Source organism: Vipera berus (assembly GCF_964194415.1).
Source record: "Vipera berus genome assembly, chromosome: 3".
Lineage (NCBI taxonomy): Eukaryota > Metazoa > Chordata > Lepidosauria > Squamata > Viperidae > Vipera > Vipera berus.
This window is the reverse complement of record NC_138204.1, coordinates 115,058,552-115,073,963: the sequence shown is the minus strand read 5'-3', so window position 1 is coordinate 115,073,963 and position 15,412 is coordinate 115,058,552. Positions and strand designations below refer to the sequence as shown.

The 15,412-nt window shown below is 37.4% G+C and overlaps 1 protein-coding gene across 2 annotated transcripts in view; it reads left to right on the top strand.

The window, feature by feature from the left end:
- Positions 1–15,412, top strand: part of OLFML2B (olfactomedin like 2B) — a 37,084-nt gene that overhangs the window by 18,247 nt on the left and 3,425 nt on the right. Inside the window, exons 4-7 of one of the 2 annotated variants that reach the window (XM_081322681.1) lie at positions 2,115–2,279; positions 6,524–6,749; positions 9,112–9,717; positions 14,052–14,228. In XM_081322681.1, the coding sequence (XP_081178807.1) occupies positions 2,115–2,279; positions 6,524–6,749; positions 9,112–9,717; positions 14,052–14,228 (1,174 nt within the window). Of the gene's footprint in view, positions 1–2,114; positions 2,280–6,523; positions 6,750–9,108; positions 9,718–14,051; positions 14,229–15,412 lie in introns of both variants that reach the window. The other variant, XM_081322680.1, reaches the window with a different exon arrangement.

Below are 15,412 nucleotides of genomic sequence, written 5' to 3'. Positions count from 1 at the left end.
AGTTTCAACTTTTATGGGCAGCTTTTGTAAACTCGTAGACTAAAAAAATTGAATTGTAACCTGGAGCTTTAGCATAGGAAGTTGCCGTATGCTGAACTGCAGCTTTGTACCCAGAGTAATGGGTGGTCCATCACTGCAAGCCATCAAGAAAAGATTGAACAGCCCTTTGTCCAGAACACAATATGATCTCTTGCCTTGGGCAGGAGTTTATTCTTGAAGACCTCCCAGCCCTATGATTCTGTAAATTGTTAATAGTAAAATAAATTGTAAATTTTAGATAGTTTAAATATTATTGTAAGCGTGGAATTTTTGTTCCTGAAAGTGACACTAACTGCAAGTTGCACTTTTTGGGCTAAGAGGAACCAGAGACAGGGTGACTTCCAATAGAAAACAATTTTTTTGGAACACTGTCTGGGTTGGGAGCAGAATTTAAGGTGAGTCTTTTTGGGCACCTTTTCCTCTTCAAACGAAAAGTGGCTTGTATATCAGCATGTTTATTTTTTAAAAAAACAAAGCAAAAACATAATATAGATTGTTTCATAGTTCAGTTGTTACAATGAGGAGGACCAGTACAGTATTCTTGTCTTACACTGCAGCTGGAGCTGAAGAGATAAGAGTGTTCCCTGGAGAGCTTGTTGTTTAAAGAACAGGCCAGATTTCAAGGATAGAATCGCTGATTGTTTCTCAGGTGTTTCTTTTTGTCCCCCCCCCCTTCTCTTAAGAGTTAATTTTTGATTGTAGGATGGCTGATATGCATTTTTTCACATCTCAAAGTAATTGTGCTGCTGCCTTCCGTCAGAATTGAAACTGCAGCCTATAAGAGAAGCCATTTCATCCCATCAACCATAAAATATCCATCTCTACATAACAAAATAGAAAACCACACACTCCTGTCTTTCATGATTGTTTTGATTGTCTGTGATTGTTTTAAGGCCACAATCAAGTTTTTGCAGTTAAAAGTATCTAAACGTTTAGTTACATATAATATAATGAGGTGTGTTTGAGCCTTCAGGTAATTCCACATAATCACTGGGTTTACGCCTTTTAATAGCAAACTTAATAGGACTGTATTTAATGTTGGGTAAACGTACTCATGGCTGAATTCCACCATCCCCCATTGCCAGGCAACTGGCCAAGGGGAGGGGGCAAAAATGAAAATCATCCCCACCCCCCAAATGTAAGAACTCCAGTTGGCCACTAGAGATGGGCAATGGGAAATCCCAGAAGGGGTTAAATGAGAGATCCTGCCAATAGGAAATTACCACCAACCCTGCAGCCCCAGGGGAAGTGCTGCAAAGTTGTTTGTGCTGCATTTCCTTTGTAGCAGGAGATGTTCCAATAGTTAATTCGCTTGGCTTCCTAGTCCCCATGACTAGTGTTGAAAGGATTTAGGCAGTTACTGCACACTGAATTTAGGAAGCAACAGCATGCAGGGATGCTTCAGTTGTCAGGAATGCTATGCCACATTCTGGCGTTGCATTGTTTGACCCATGGGAACAATTAAAGGAACTGTTGATAGACCTGGTGTCCTTTTAGAAATAGAGCTTGAGTCCTCTTGGAAATAATAGGCTGTGGTTACTGATGTGAGCTTGAACATGCAGAAAGCATGATAAAGGTTAGCTTTCTGGGTGATGTACATTATACTGTTTTGCCAGTTATTGACTTCAAACTGCTATTGTTTGTATTGCAATTATAATTACAGACGATTATCTCCCATTTACTGCCAGGTCTAAGCACGTATTGTATTGGACTGCTGCTGTTCAAATTTGAGCAGAAGGAAGATAATATATTAGCACATGTTGAGTGGAACTGAACTAGTCCTGCCTGCTTCATTTCAGTGATACCGGCTTCCTTAAATTTAGCATATTTGTGTATTTTTAAAACAGTAAAGGGAAAGTGATTATATGCCTCTTTTTTCTGGCTATTGACTGGATTGGGCTCTCTCCCCTTGTTTCTGGAAATTCAAGGCAACTAACCATTGAAGGCAGAAGGAAAACCCAGAAATAAGAGGGTCTTTGATATTACATTGCCTCCCTGCCCAACATGAATTATAGTATTGACTGTATTCCAGGTATAAATGATGTTTACTTTCTCACTTTTGAAACATATTCCAGAAAATGTCTAGAAACTTTACCAAAGACAATAAACAGAAGAGACAGAATGCAGAAGAAAGTTTTCAGGAGATGGATATTGATAGGACAATTATTTCTCCTGACAAACATGCTGACAGCCAGAGTTCATTGCAGAGGGATGCTGCAGCAGCTTACACACTCACAGAGGTAAGGCACACGGCTGAATCAGATTTCTATTCTACCCACTCTGAACATTAGAAATTTCTCTTACGAATAAAATCAGAATTCTGTTGCTCTTATTTTAAAGTTTACACTTCTGTGCGGAGCCCAATAAGTCCAATTAAAGGCAATTTTTTTAAAGGGTGAAATTTGAGCAATGGGTAACTGGATTCTTTGCTTTTGAACCCACCCCCTTTGGGTTTCTGTAAGTAGACGATACTTTTGTGATTTAGAGTCAGTGTGAGAAATAACACAATGAATTTCTAGACCATCTAAATCAGATACGTTAAATTTGTGACATCACATGACGTCGCGCGACGTATCGGAACTTTTTCCCCATCGCCGGCAATGGGGTGGGCATGGTTTTATCGTGATGCAACCAGTCCTTAGGCTGGCAGTTTGACACCCCTGATCTAAATAATATCCCCTCTAATATTCAGTTTACTATGGAGGTGGGCAACATAGCCAACTTGCATTTTTGAATGTTCTGACCAGTGAAGGAAAAGTAGGGCTTACATTATATTGAAAGCCAATGAACTCAAATTTCTAGCTACCTAAAAATTCCAACCATCAGCCCCGCCAAAAGACAAGCATAATCAGAAATATTAGTGCCTCTGCGAGACGTATCTGTCATCTGGCGGATTATTAGATGAGTTGAGCCATCTTGCTAATGCTTACAGAGTAATGGACATTCTTCCAGGGGAATCAGGCAAACCATGTGCTCAAGCAATAAAAATAAAATTGAATATACATCTAAGGGAAATGTCTTTCTTCCTTATTCTGAGAAAGTTACAGATCAAACTGGTAAATCATTGAAAAGCATAACTTTTAAAATAACCATTTATAAACCAACAAAAAGTCCAAAAAATTATTTCAATCACTTCAGGAAAGTAGAAGTCTGCTCTCGTCATTAGGAATTTATTTTATCCCTTGCAATTTTTGCCAGGTTTATCTTGGATCTGCAAAACATGGTATTAATACCCAATTAAAGGCGTTGTTGATTAGAATAGCTTAATAATTATAATAATGAAGTTGGAAGGGATCCTCCTGCTTTTGCCCAGGAGGAGAATATAATTTGTGCACCATCTTAAACTGGTAAAAATAATTTCTAATACTGATGCCATGTGGTTCTTAAAGCAACTTGCAATTGGCAAGTCAGAAGGATCAGCAACCAATTGTACCCCACTCTTGCTTTAGTTGGATTTCATTTTATTTTACTTTATAAATATATTTTATTAATTTTTTACAATAACAATCTTTAGTGCTTCGTGAACAGTGTGTTGTCTGGGTTCATATATTTAAAACAATAAATGATAATTAATTTTTATAATTAATATGTTAGTAATATATTTTTTGATCCTCTCTTCTTCCTGTAATATTCTCCTTTTGTCTACATTAAACAAATATAATTTTTAATATTTTCAGTACAAACCAAATTGAATATAAATATTTTTTAGTATTTATGCATATAATATGTAACATGTTTTTAATCAGCTTATTTCCATTGTATTTATAAAAAATCATCTTATTAAATCATTATATGTCCTGTTTTCAAGATTCTTATTGAAGCTTAGTTTCCCCTCAGTATTCAAACCACTCTTATCAGTCATAGTTTTCTCAAAATTGATTACCTTTAAAAATCCAAACCCTCTCAATGTTTTAACATTTCATATAGTATTATATTACTTATATATCTTATTCCTCTTACTAAAGGGCCCCTTTACAAGCTTTATCTATTCTTTTGGCTATATTCCAACAATATTCAATCCTATAATACACCATCTACTAATCTTTCTCTAGCGTCTCTTTATATCCAATTTATATATATATAAATGATCTTGATCTTCTTTTGCCAAGTCCCTTTCCAGATCAGTAAGTTTAGCTTGCCAGGTTGTATTTTTGTAAGTGTTATTGGGGACAAAAAAGACAAAACAAGTAAGGTATTAGATTTTTGTCTCTCACGTTTTGATGATTCATCTGACAGTCTTTTAATCCATTTTATTCTTCTTTTTTATCCTCAAATTAGTTTTCAAGTCCTCTTTATTATAGTACGGTTTTACAGATTTTTTTTGTTTGTATTCAATTGTAGTTTTCTTCATTTCTAGCTTTTCTATTTAAGTCACTTTCATTTAATTTATATTCTGTTATCTGATTTGTTTGTTCATTCTTTGTTGTCATTTTTTGAGTGTCATTTGGTTGTAGGTTTAAGTTAGAGATATGTTTATTTATATTGTCAAACTAATTTCTAATCTCATCATGGTTTGAAACAATTATCATTTGAATCTGTTGCAGCATTGTGTATATTTTCTCCTGGAATGTATTTGTATTGTCTTGAGTCATTGTTCCTGCAGTTCTTTGAAGCTCCAAACAGGGTTCTTCAGGAAGAGGTGTTAGGTATGGTTTTATATTACTTGTAGATAGGTATATAATATCCATTTTATCTCTCCCTTCTAAGTAATTTTCCATCGGTGTCATAGTCTTTTAAATTAGTTTTATCAAGCCAGTCCATCTTAAAATCCAAACAGTCAACCTTACGTAGTTCTTGTCTTTATATAATAGTTTTATAATCCAGTACATTTCCAATTGTCAGGGCACCACTGAAAAGAATATTTTATGGCAGTTTTCTTTTCAGGGATCTTATAATTATCAGCCAGTCAGGAATCAGTTCGAAGTATTTGACCATCTAAAAGTTTTCCAGTAATTTCTCCTTTAGAAGATTAACCAAAGGCCAAAATTTTTATTTCTTTGCAAACAGTTCTTAGGTTAAGATTTAAGAATGCAGTTCAGTGTGTTTATAATCCCAGAAGGTCAGCAGTTTCTAAACATATGTAGTTTCACTCAGTAGTAGATAACTCAATGCTTTGTTCCCAGCTGTTTCTAGGTGTCTTGCCAAATTCTAGGTCAGTGCTCCTATAGTTTTCTCTAATCCCCCACTAGATGTCACTGTTCATTTTTCAACTTTTTAAAACAAAGAGTTATTTATTGTTCTTTTTATATACATATAATTTCATCAATGCTTTTTCAGATATAGAGTTTTAACAATTTTCTTAGCTTTCAAATTTATCCAAACTGTGGTAATGTTTATTCCCCATAAGGGTTTAATTTGCCGCTTACGTCTATAGAAAGGTGAGGCAATCCCCCTCCCCCTTCTCACTTTGGGAGGCTTTTTGCTTCTTGGGGATCTTTTCCAGAAAATTAGGTATAAAATACCTAATAGGTATAAACAGGTATAAAATTCCTCACCTAGTTTCAAGCACACTGTTCATTGTTGTGCTGGTTAGTGCCTTTGAACTTCAGCTGCAAGTAGCTTGGGCTGGTCAATGAGGTGTGGTCAGCCTTTCTCCTGTCAGGTTAGAAGGCTTTCCCCGAACTGAACGAAATGACTGCCGTTGTTCCAGAATCGTCGGGGCACCCTTCTTTCTTCGCCACCTCTCTGGGATAACTTAGACCCATTTAGCATCCCCTGGCAGGGCAAAACTAGCCGCGGGGTCTGGAGGTCTGCGATCCTGCAACCGGGCGCTACGGCGCAAGACCGGAAGTCCTGGATTTCATTTTATTTAGCTTTATCTAATCAATGTCTAAATCGTTACTGATTTCTAGAGAAAAGAGAAATAAATCTGGAAATATTGATAGTCTCTGAATCTCTTTTGGTGATGGAGATATCATTCACATTAATCCATTGGTACAGCTCTGATTTCCCTGGGCTACCCATGAGTTGACATGAGTGATACACAGTGATCTAAAATGTTATCAAAGTACCTTTTCCCATCAAATACATACAGAGGAAAGTACAAGAGAATCTAGCCTCAGGAATAGTTCAACTGGATTACTGCAATACAGTGTTGTTACAAGTTCTGAGAAACTGCAGTTGGTGAATAATACTAGACTTTTTACTTTGGTGTAATACCACTTGCCTTACTGTATTTCTAGGACTAATTGCCATTGACAGATATATAGAAGCATCCCTCTTAATGTGTCATAAGTGCTTCAGAAATCCCGGTACGTCAAACCATTAGAAAATTTGCTTGATGGAAATGCCAAATAGGCTGTCTTTATGTTCCTTCCAAAGAGAAGTTAAATTAAACCTATCCCTGATGGCTTTTAGGCAACTTGGGTTGCCACCGAAAGAGGACAGTATGTGGGAATGGCTTTGGGAGGTTTTCCAATTCATGGGTGTGTCCCATGAGCTAAGTTTAAGAAGGTCATAGTTTAATTATTTTGGTTTCTTAAAGGGAAAATATGAAGAGGTTTTCGTACATGATGAAAAGGCTTCTCGGGATATAAGCTCTGCTGAGTCGTTGCATTATGCGCTCCCAGCTACAGGGGCAATGAATCCAAAGGCAGTTTCACCAAGAAAACTTCACGTGAGGAGCAGGCCTCCCACCCAACAGAACGTTGTCCGAGAAATCACTTACTATAAGGCCAAAGATGCTGAAGCAGAAAATGACCTTGAAGATCGTGAGTTAATGGTTTTTTTTAAAAAAAATCATAAATGTTATAATTTTGTATACTGTACTTTTAATAAAATTTTGTTAGACACTTTCTCCTAATACTTAAATTATTTTAACTTGATATCACTGATATATTTTTTTTAAAAAACATAATAATTTGAAAAAAACTTTTTTGATAGGAAAAGTTTTTGTGTGTGAGCCAAGGAATGGGCCTGAAAATACCATATGGCTTGAAAATTATATTCTTAGAAACAGTTTTACTGAACAAATGAATGCATGTAAATAAGTCTCAGTGTGGGCTTTTGAAACCAAGAAGAAGAATTTCACTGTCTTCACTTCCTAGCTTATGTTCTCAGACTTATTCAACTGTTGAATAATTATATGGTATGAATTGTGCTTCTGGGACTTCCGTCACATGAGACAATTTAGAGCCTGGGATTTAGAGATTAACCTTTCCATTTGGTCAATTATCCCGGTTAGAGGGTGAGAATGTATGGTGTGCATGAGTGTTTGTCTTCCTTCCCTGACATGAATCATTTGCTGTTGAACATATGGTGCTCTCTACTCTGCAAAGTCCTTTTTTCAGAGCATCTGCTTTCTGTCACTGTCACTCTGTGGATTAGACTGCATGCAGTTTGGAGCAAGCAGGTGTTCCTGCTTCATAACTGGGAGTTGGATTATGTGGCCTCCACGTTTCATTCCAAATTCCAAATCCTACTTGTCGCTCTATAGTTTAAACACAATTCAGAATTCAGAGAATTAAGCGCATACTCATACATGACCCAACTCAGTTGCAGGTTTTAAAATATATCCTGAAGGAGATTTTGCAATCAATTATCTATGCTATAGTTCCTCAGCTGTCCAGTAAACAAAGCTGGAAGGTTGCCAATCAGCTGTTGAAGAAGGAAAGTTGGATCCTGCTTCTTTGCTTCCTCTTCTCTGCCAAGCAAATGATCCGAAAGATGACATTTGCTTTTACTAGCTTACGAACGTTCATTCTTCAGACTTGATTTAATTAGTATTACAAACGCCTCTCCGAAGGAACGGGTACAATGCCTCTCTGTTTAAAGGTGACAGATACAACACCTGTCTTATGATATTTGTATCATCGGATGTTTCAAAGATGGGCCATTACAGACCAATTTTTAACCTTTCATGTTTGATTGTGATGTTGGTGGCTTCTCCAGAAGTCCTGGAGAAAACAGTTATCTCTTTCCATTTGAAATTGGTTTCAGAGAGAGCTACAGATCAAACTGATGGATGACTTTTGCTTGGAGACTGGCATCACCAGAAAACATTGGGAACAATGATTTTGCAATACATCTATTCTTATCCCTCAGGGAGAGTTTAAGTGCAGTTAAATCTTCAGTTTAATTTAAAAAAAGGGTGTCTTGCCCTTTTGAATTATGAATGGATTTGAGGAGGACAGTTTTTTTATAACTGCATCAAACTACTGAGGAAAATTATAAGGTGATTTGGATTTTAATGTAACAGAAATAGAGATCTATTTCTCTGTAATATTTCCAGATAATAAAGTTCCTGACTCTGAATGTCTAACTGTAGCTGGTAAATTAGGAGTAATAAATCAAACCAAATTCAGTAAGATGGACATCTCATAATAGTGTTTTAATTCCAGACAATAAATATATCTTCTCTTTCTGGATGGAATTATATTCTTCCAAAATGAGGAGATTCAAAATCTAGGTTACAATAAAACCAATAAAATTTATAATAAAAAAAATCTTAGGTTACATCTGGATCTGGATCTCTCTCTGATTTCCCGATTGAAGTGGTGATCAGGAGAACTTTTTATTTTGATTGATACACCAGTTGCACTCTATCTTGAGGAAAAATTAATTTAAAATAGCAATAAACATACAGACTTGAGTACTTCAATGTGCTCTGTGTGTGACAACCTATGTATCTAGTCCAGAAGCTTAATTAATGCTTAACGTAACAACCAGGCTAGTGCCTGGAAAGACTTAGACAACATCATAAGTTTACTGAAAGCCAATTTATTTTGGTGCACAATATAAAATTCTGATTATTCCCTGCTTGTGCCTGGGTTACAGAAAATATCTTCTTATAGGAATATTTTGTGAAGTGAGTTACTCTGGGAAGTTTTACCTTCAGATGCCACGAAAATGTGTGGAGTTTCAGAACAGAATCTCTTGTGTAGCCAACCCTGATTTGTAGAATTGCAATGGGAGAACTTACTATTAAAAATCTTTAAAGTCATGTTTTTTCCAGACTAAAATTTAATGTAAAATACAGATTTTAAACATATTTTATACTTCATATTTTATTATCAGTCATAACTGTATAATTGATAAAAATGTAATACTAAAAAATCTGTGTTTTAGCAGAAGAAGAGTCTTTTAGTGGTGATACTATAGATTTGCTGATTGAGGACCAGCTTTTGCAACACAACTACCTGTCAAACGTTCCTTCAAGGAAACCCCCACCTATGGAAGATCTGCTTTTACATGATGATATTCAACTCCTGAAGGTGCACGTTACAAGCACTGCACCCAATGGAAAAGAAACGTCTGCGAGCATTACCACCACAACAGAATCACCACTGTCTTCCACAGGCAGGTTGCTTCCTCTAGAGTCAACCCCAGTCACTACCTCATCAGTTGTCTCTACCGGTACTACCCAAGTCCTGGAAACCACAGCAACAGCTGAATTTCCAGGAACTGGGGCAGCAGATAAAAATACCACATGGACCTTGAAAACACTGCGTGAGATTGCCACTCAGGCTCCCACAACCACAACTACAGCAGAGCAGAACACAGCTACTATGGGGGCACCCATAATTAGCATGTCCACAACAGATTTCCGCATACAGATGACGCCTGAGCCTACATCAAGTACCATGATCAAAGCTGTGACCTCTCCAGCTTCTGTGAATCCTAGTCTCACTGTCACACCAAAATATAGCCTCGATGAGGAAGATATCAGAAACAGCATTGGTGAGTTTGTTTTCTTTTCCCCTCCCCATTTATCTTATTTCATTTCTAGTGACTTAGATACCATTAGAATGGGATAAAGAAAGCTCTTACTTTGGACCATATCAGTAGAAGGGGACTAAATACATTATAAGTAAAAGAAGAATGCATGGTGTCAAGGACTGCAGAGAAGTTAAAAATCATGATGGGTAGAGATAGCATATGAGATCAGAGCCTGATGGATCAGAGGAAGAATCTGAAAAGGATTTGATGTCCTAGGGCAGGGGTAGGCAACCTCGGCTCTTTTATGACTCATGGACTTCAACTCCCAGAATTCCTGAGTCAGCTATGCTGACTCAGGAATTTTGGGAGTTGAAGTCCATGAGTCATAAAAGAGCCGAGGTTGCCTACCCCTGTCCTAGGGAAAGGGTTAAAGAGTGGTCCTGTCATGTTACAAGAACACAAGTGTTGCCCTGGAAAGTCAAAGGCTTTTCTCCTTAATACAGTATTATTTCCATGAAATCTAAATTGTTGCCCACTATTATGTTTGGGTCTCTGCTGGTCTTAAATCACATTTTTGGGCTTTATTTTATTCTAGTCTATGAAATGCAGACTTATACTGGATTTTTGTTTCTGTTTTATCTTTGCGAGATAAAATTTGTTTTCTAGAATGGATGAATGAATTGGGCAGAGGCTGATGTAATCTGGAATTATCTGTTTTTTTCTGGCCTTTTATTTCTGTTCATCAAATCAGTGTGCCTGGCTGACTGCCCCAGGTCTTCAGCAAGCAGGGCTAGAGATTTATCTGTGCATTGTACTGTAGTTCTTGTTTTGAGAATTGGGCGGCCCTACTTATTTTAAGAATTTCCCATACTGTGTGGCGAAACCACATATTATATGAGGAAATTTCTTTGAATTGGCCAGAATCAAAATAAACATATAAATTCCAAAAGACAAAATGTCTGGTTCAAGACCCCTATTGTTTACTACCCTGTTGATCTATTACTCAGTCCTAGACAGTGCTTTTTTTTTGAAGAAGAAAAAAAAAAGGTGCCGGAACTCACACGTCATGCAATCCGCCTTTACCTTTGTAGTTGAAAAAAAAAACCCTTCAATTTTTAGTGTATCTAAAAGACCAGGGTTTTGTTCAAGGTAAGTAATACTATTAATGTTATCATGCACTGTGTGGCTGCAAAGGAAAGATGGTAACTTTCTGGACCTTTGGTAATCCTGGGTTCCAGCTGCTGCTTTTGTTTGTGTTTGTATTTGTTCTAAATTACCATTTAATCATAATGAAGTTGCCAAATGGCACGTATAGCCAAGGCCTAGTTAAATGTATAGAGGGAAAATATTTTTTTGTAAATAAACCGCATAAAAAAATAAATAGAATAAACCAAATAAACTAAATAAAAATAAATCAGTGGTCTTCAATCAGTGGGTGCTCCATCACTGGAGGCTTTTAAAAAGAGATAGGACAGCCCTTTGTCTGGAATGATCCAGGGTCTCCTTCTTGAGCCGGGGGTTGGACTAGAAGACCTCCAAGATCCCTTCCAACTCTGTTATTCTGAAGTGTGTGCACCCAGTTTTCAGGACTGCTATCATCCTAGAGCTGGTTGGAGGGTGGGATGCTAGTACTATCTGCTAGAGTCTGTGCTGCAGATAACTGGATGTCACATCCTGAGTTGAAATCGGGTTGTAAGGAATAGCCGGAACTGCTGCTGATGTACTGCATTCCCTGCTGCACAGCACCATGCTTGCCTAATCTATTTGACTTCATGGCAAGAGATCCTGAGATGGTTAATTCTTAGGGATTTCAGTTGGTCACCAAGCAACTTTTAGTTGGGGGCAGATTACGGAACGGTAGAAAGAAGTGAAATGTCTTTTTTCTCCTGTTTTATTGAATCCACTGATAGCTGTCTGGTGGCCTGTTTAAAGTGACTAATTCCTTGCTGGGGAAGGACAAACTGCTGGAAATTTTGCATAGCACTGTAAGGTACATTTAAGTTCTCTGGCAGATAAAATTTCTCAAATCCACTCAGAGGTGGCTATCATTTGGGCAAGTGTGGCTGAGATGCTTGGGGCACAGTTTTGGGTTGAGGGAATTGGAGCTTGTGACGAAATGGATAGAGTCTTTCAAACTGTGAACCTGATTACCTGTCATCCAGGCTCCCCTCTAAATTATTAAGGCTGCCTCTGGAGGGGGAAATGACCTGAGATTGGGTCCATATAGTTCATATACTGGTGAGTTTCTTTGAGAGAGAGAATTATTCCTTTAACCATGAAGGAGGTGGCTGTGTGTTCCTCCTCAAGAAGTTATTGCTGAATCCAATAGTCCTGGACAATTTTGTCCAATCTCAAATCTTCCCTCTTTTGAAAAAGTGGTTGTTGTGGTCAGGCAACAGCCACAGAGGATCCTGGAAGAATCAGATTAACTGACCCATTTCAGTCAGGTTTCATTTCTGGGGTACAGAACAGAGACGGTATCATGCTTTTTTAATGATCTTTGGCAGAGCTGGGATGGGAATGATATGTTGTTCCTTGTGCTCCTTGATCCTCCTTGATGCTATTGATCAGAGTATCTTTCTGAACAGGCTGTGGGGATTGAGAATAGAGTGATGCCATATTGCAGTGGCTCTCCTCACTTTTCTGTGATTGTTCCAGCATATTTAGGGTTGATGGGATGTGATGGCACCATAGTGGGAAGTATGGTGCTCCTTTGTAAGTGATACAGTTGTTTTATTGCTTTTGTATTGGTTTTTTATGATATGCCTAGGCTTATTGTGCATGATAGTAATCCATAAAAGTTCAATAAATAAACAAACATCTACATGAAACCACTGAGTGGGATCATCAGTTGATTCACAGGGTCATCAGTATGCTGATGACACCCAATTATATATCTTGTCCCAGTATCTAGAGGCCGTACAGACTTTGCATGAGGACAGGTTCAATCCTGACTGGACTGAGTAGCTGTGTATATTTGGGCCCTCTAATCTTGGGGACTTCCCATTTTTTAAGTTGGGTGGATAGCATTTCCAAATCTGATGCACAAACTGGTCTTGGACTTATAAGTCCTTGCTCAAAGAGCAGTTGGTGGCTGTGGCCTAGAGAGCCTCTGCAAAGAGCAAACTAGTGCATTACTTATACCCATTCCTGGATTAGCAGGCCACTAGTCATTAGGAGAGACCCTAGGTATCTCTGTTGTGATTCGGTATCAGCCTGTGCTCCCAGCAGCTGAATCCGATGAATTTGAGGAGGAGGAGGAGGGGTTTGGAGAGCCTTTGGTGTCAGAGGGAGGCTCTGATGCACTGCAGGACTCTCAGCCTGGCCCCTCCAGTCATGTTCCTCATGAGGCTCAGCTGGGTGAGTACGAGGTGTTGGACTCAGAAGAGTCACAGCTGAATCTGTTCAGAGACGCTAGAAGCAGAAGGCAATCCAGCGGAGCAGAGCAGAGAAAAATCAATGAGACAGCTCAGTGAGAGAAGGAGAAGGCAGTGAGAAGCCACGCCTTGGGACTGATAATAAAAGGGGAGGGTGTGGGCAGGGCTGGTTGCTGAAGGCAACCGTTTGGAGACATTCTAAGAGAATCCTGGTCTGTTCTTGCTACTTCTGTTTAACTCTTGTTTGTTGACTCTTGTTTGATATTTTGATTCATTTATTGAAGGAAATATTCTGTTGCTTTTTTGTTTAAACTGTAAATAAATTTGGGTTGGGTTTTTCCAGCCTATTGACTGTAAAAAGGAAAAAGGGGTTGTCCCTGACATGCAAACAGGGCCGGTCGTAGGCTGGAACAGAACAATCTCATGAATGGATTATTCCAATGTATCCTACATGGGGCTGCCATTAAGATCACTCCGAAGCTATACTAGTAGCAGTACAGACAGTAATGGACATGCCATGGATGTACTCATGTGGCACAGTTGCTTCTGGATGCAATTCAAGGTTCCGGTTATCACCTATTACGTTCCACATGGCATATCCTGGTTATTTGAGGAAACACAGGAAAATCAGGCAGATGAGATAGCTCCAGGTTCCCTTGATTAAATAATGTCACATGTTGAGTCTTAGGAAGTAGCACCTACCTTTTGAAAGGATAGCATCAGAGATCTTGGAGTAAAGCAGTCGTTAAGCCCCAGGATGCTTGTGTTTGAATTGTTTATTTCTGGGCACATATGATCTTTACCTTTGTTACTGTTGCCTTTAAAGTGTCAGCCACCCAGAGTTGTTTACTGTAGAGTTGAGCAGTCTCTACAGTCCCTCCATTCCCTCCCTTTGTGTAGAAAGAGAGAGAGAAGCTAAAGCACCTTTAAGCTTTTACACATACATAGGAAGTTCTAAACATTCTGTTGCTGTTTCAGGTCAATGCAAGGACACTTTGTCCACTATTACTGGGCCAGTAATTCAGAATACCTATGGGCGGAATGAAGGTGCTTGGATGAAGGATCCCGTTGCCAAAGATGAGCGAATCTATGTCACCAACTATTATTATGGCAATACCTTGGTGGAATTCCGGAATCTGGACAGCTTCAGACAAGGTTTTTTTCTTTTTGTAATATATTTTATTGATTTTTTAAAAAAAAAACATAAATCACTTGCTAATTGGTGAACAGTGTGTTGTTTGGGTTACATTTGTAAAACAATCATTAACAATTAATTTCTATAATCCATATTCCATATAATAATTTTAGTTGATTTCCTCTTTCCCCAAAATATCCTCTTTTGTAAACATTGAGTTAATACAATTATTATTGTTTTGGTGAATAACAATTGAATGTATAATCTTTTTTCCAATATTCCTAAAAATAGTAATCATATCAGTATATTTCTTTTCTGTTCAGTCATTCTGGTTGCCTTATCATAGATCCTGTTACAATCCTTACTTTAGTTTATTTCTCCCACCAAATTCTAGATATTCTTACTGGTGAAGATTTTCTCAAAAATTAATTACATTTATGTTTACAAATTTAACTATTTTTTCCGTATAAGCCATCTCACACTTTTACATTTCTTAAGAAATAGATAAAACGATGAAAAAAAGAAAAGAAAAGAGGAGAGGAGAGCAAGAGTAAAGAAACATAAGAAATAACATACTACTTAAAATATATATCCCTCCTAGGCTAATATATATTTATTTCCTCAATTTCTTATTCTTTTTAACCAAAATTAAGAATATATTTAATCTTTAATCTTTAAACATCCATTCAATACATCTAGTCATCTGGTCCTTTTAACTTTTTTTTTAATCCATTATAATTTTCTTAAATTTAGTCACATTTAAGTATCTAAAACATTTTCTTTAAGTCATTTCAACTTTTTTATATTACTCATATCAAGAAAAAGAACACAAAATAGAAAAAATGTATTATATTATTTAGAGAATTCATCCTCTTAGAATAGCATAAATATTCCAATTGTTTTTTCTATTTCTTTAACCATATTCAAGCAAATGTTTCTTTTTTAAGTATTCTCTCTGATAAGCCCCATCATCTGTTTTCTTGGTTTCCACCTCAGTCTTTTTCCTTTGCCTAGTATCTTTCTTAATCAATGTATTTTGCTGAATCAAAAGGTTTTTCCGTATGTTCATAAATTTTAGTGTGGATATAAAAAGTAAATCAGTACCTTTATTAGGGGCATTTACCCACTCAATTTTATTGGGAATCTTTTCCCTTCTTTTTCTCTCTGCTTCTCTTGTCGCTTTTTGTCTCTCCAGTTCCAGTGT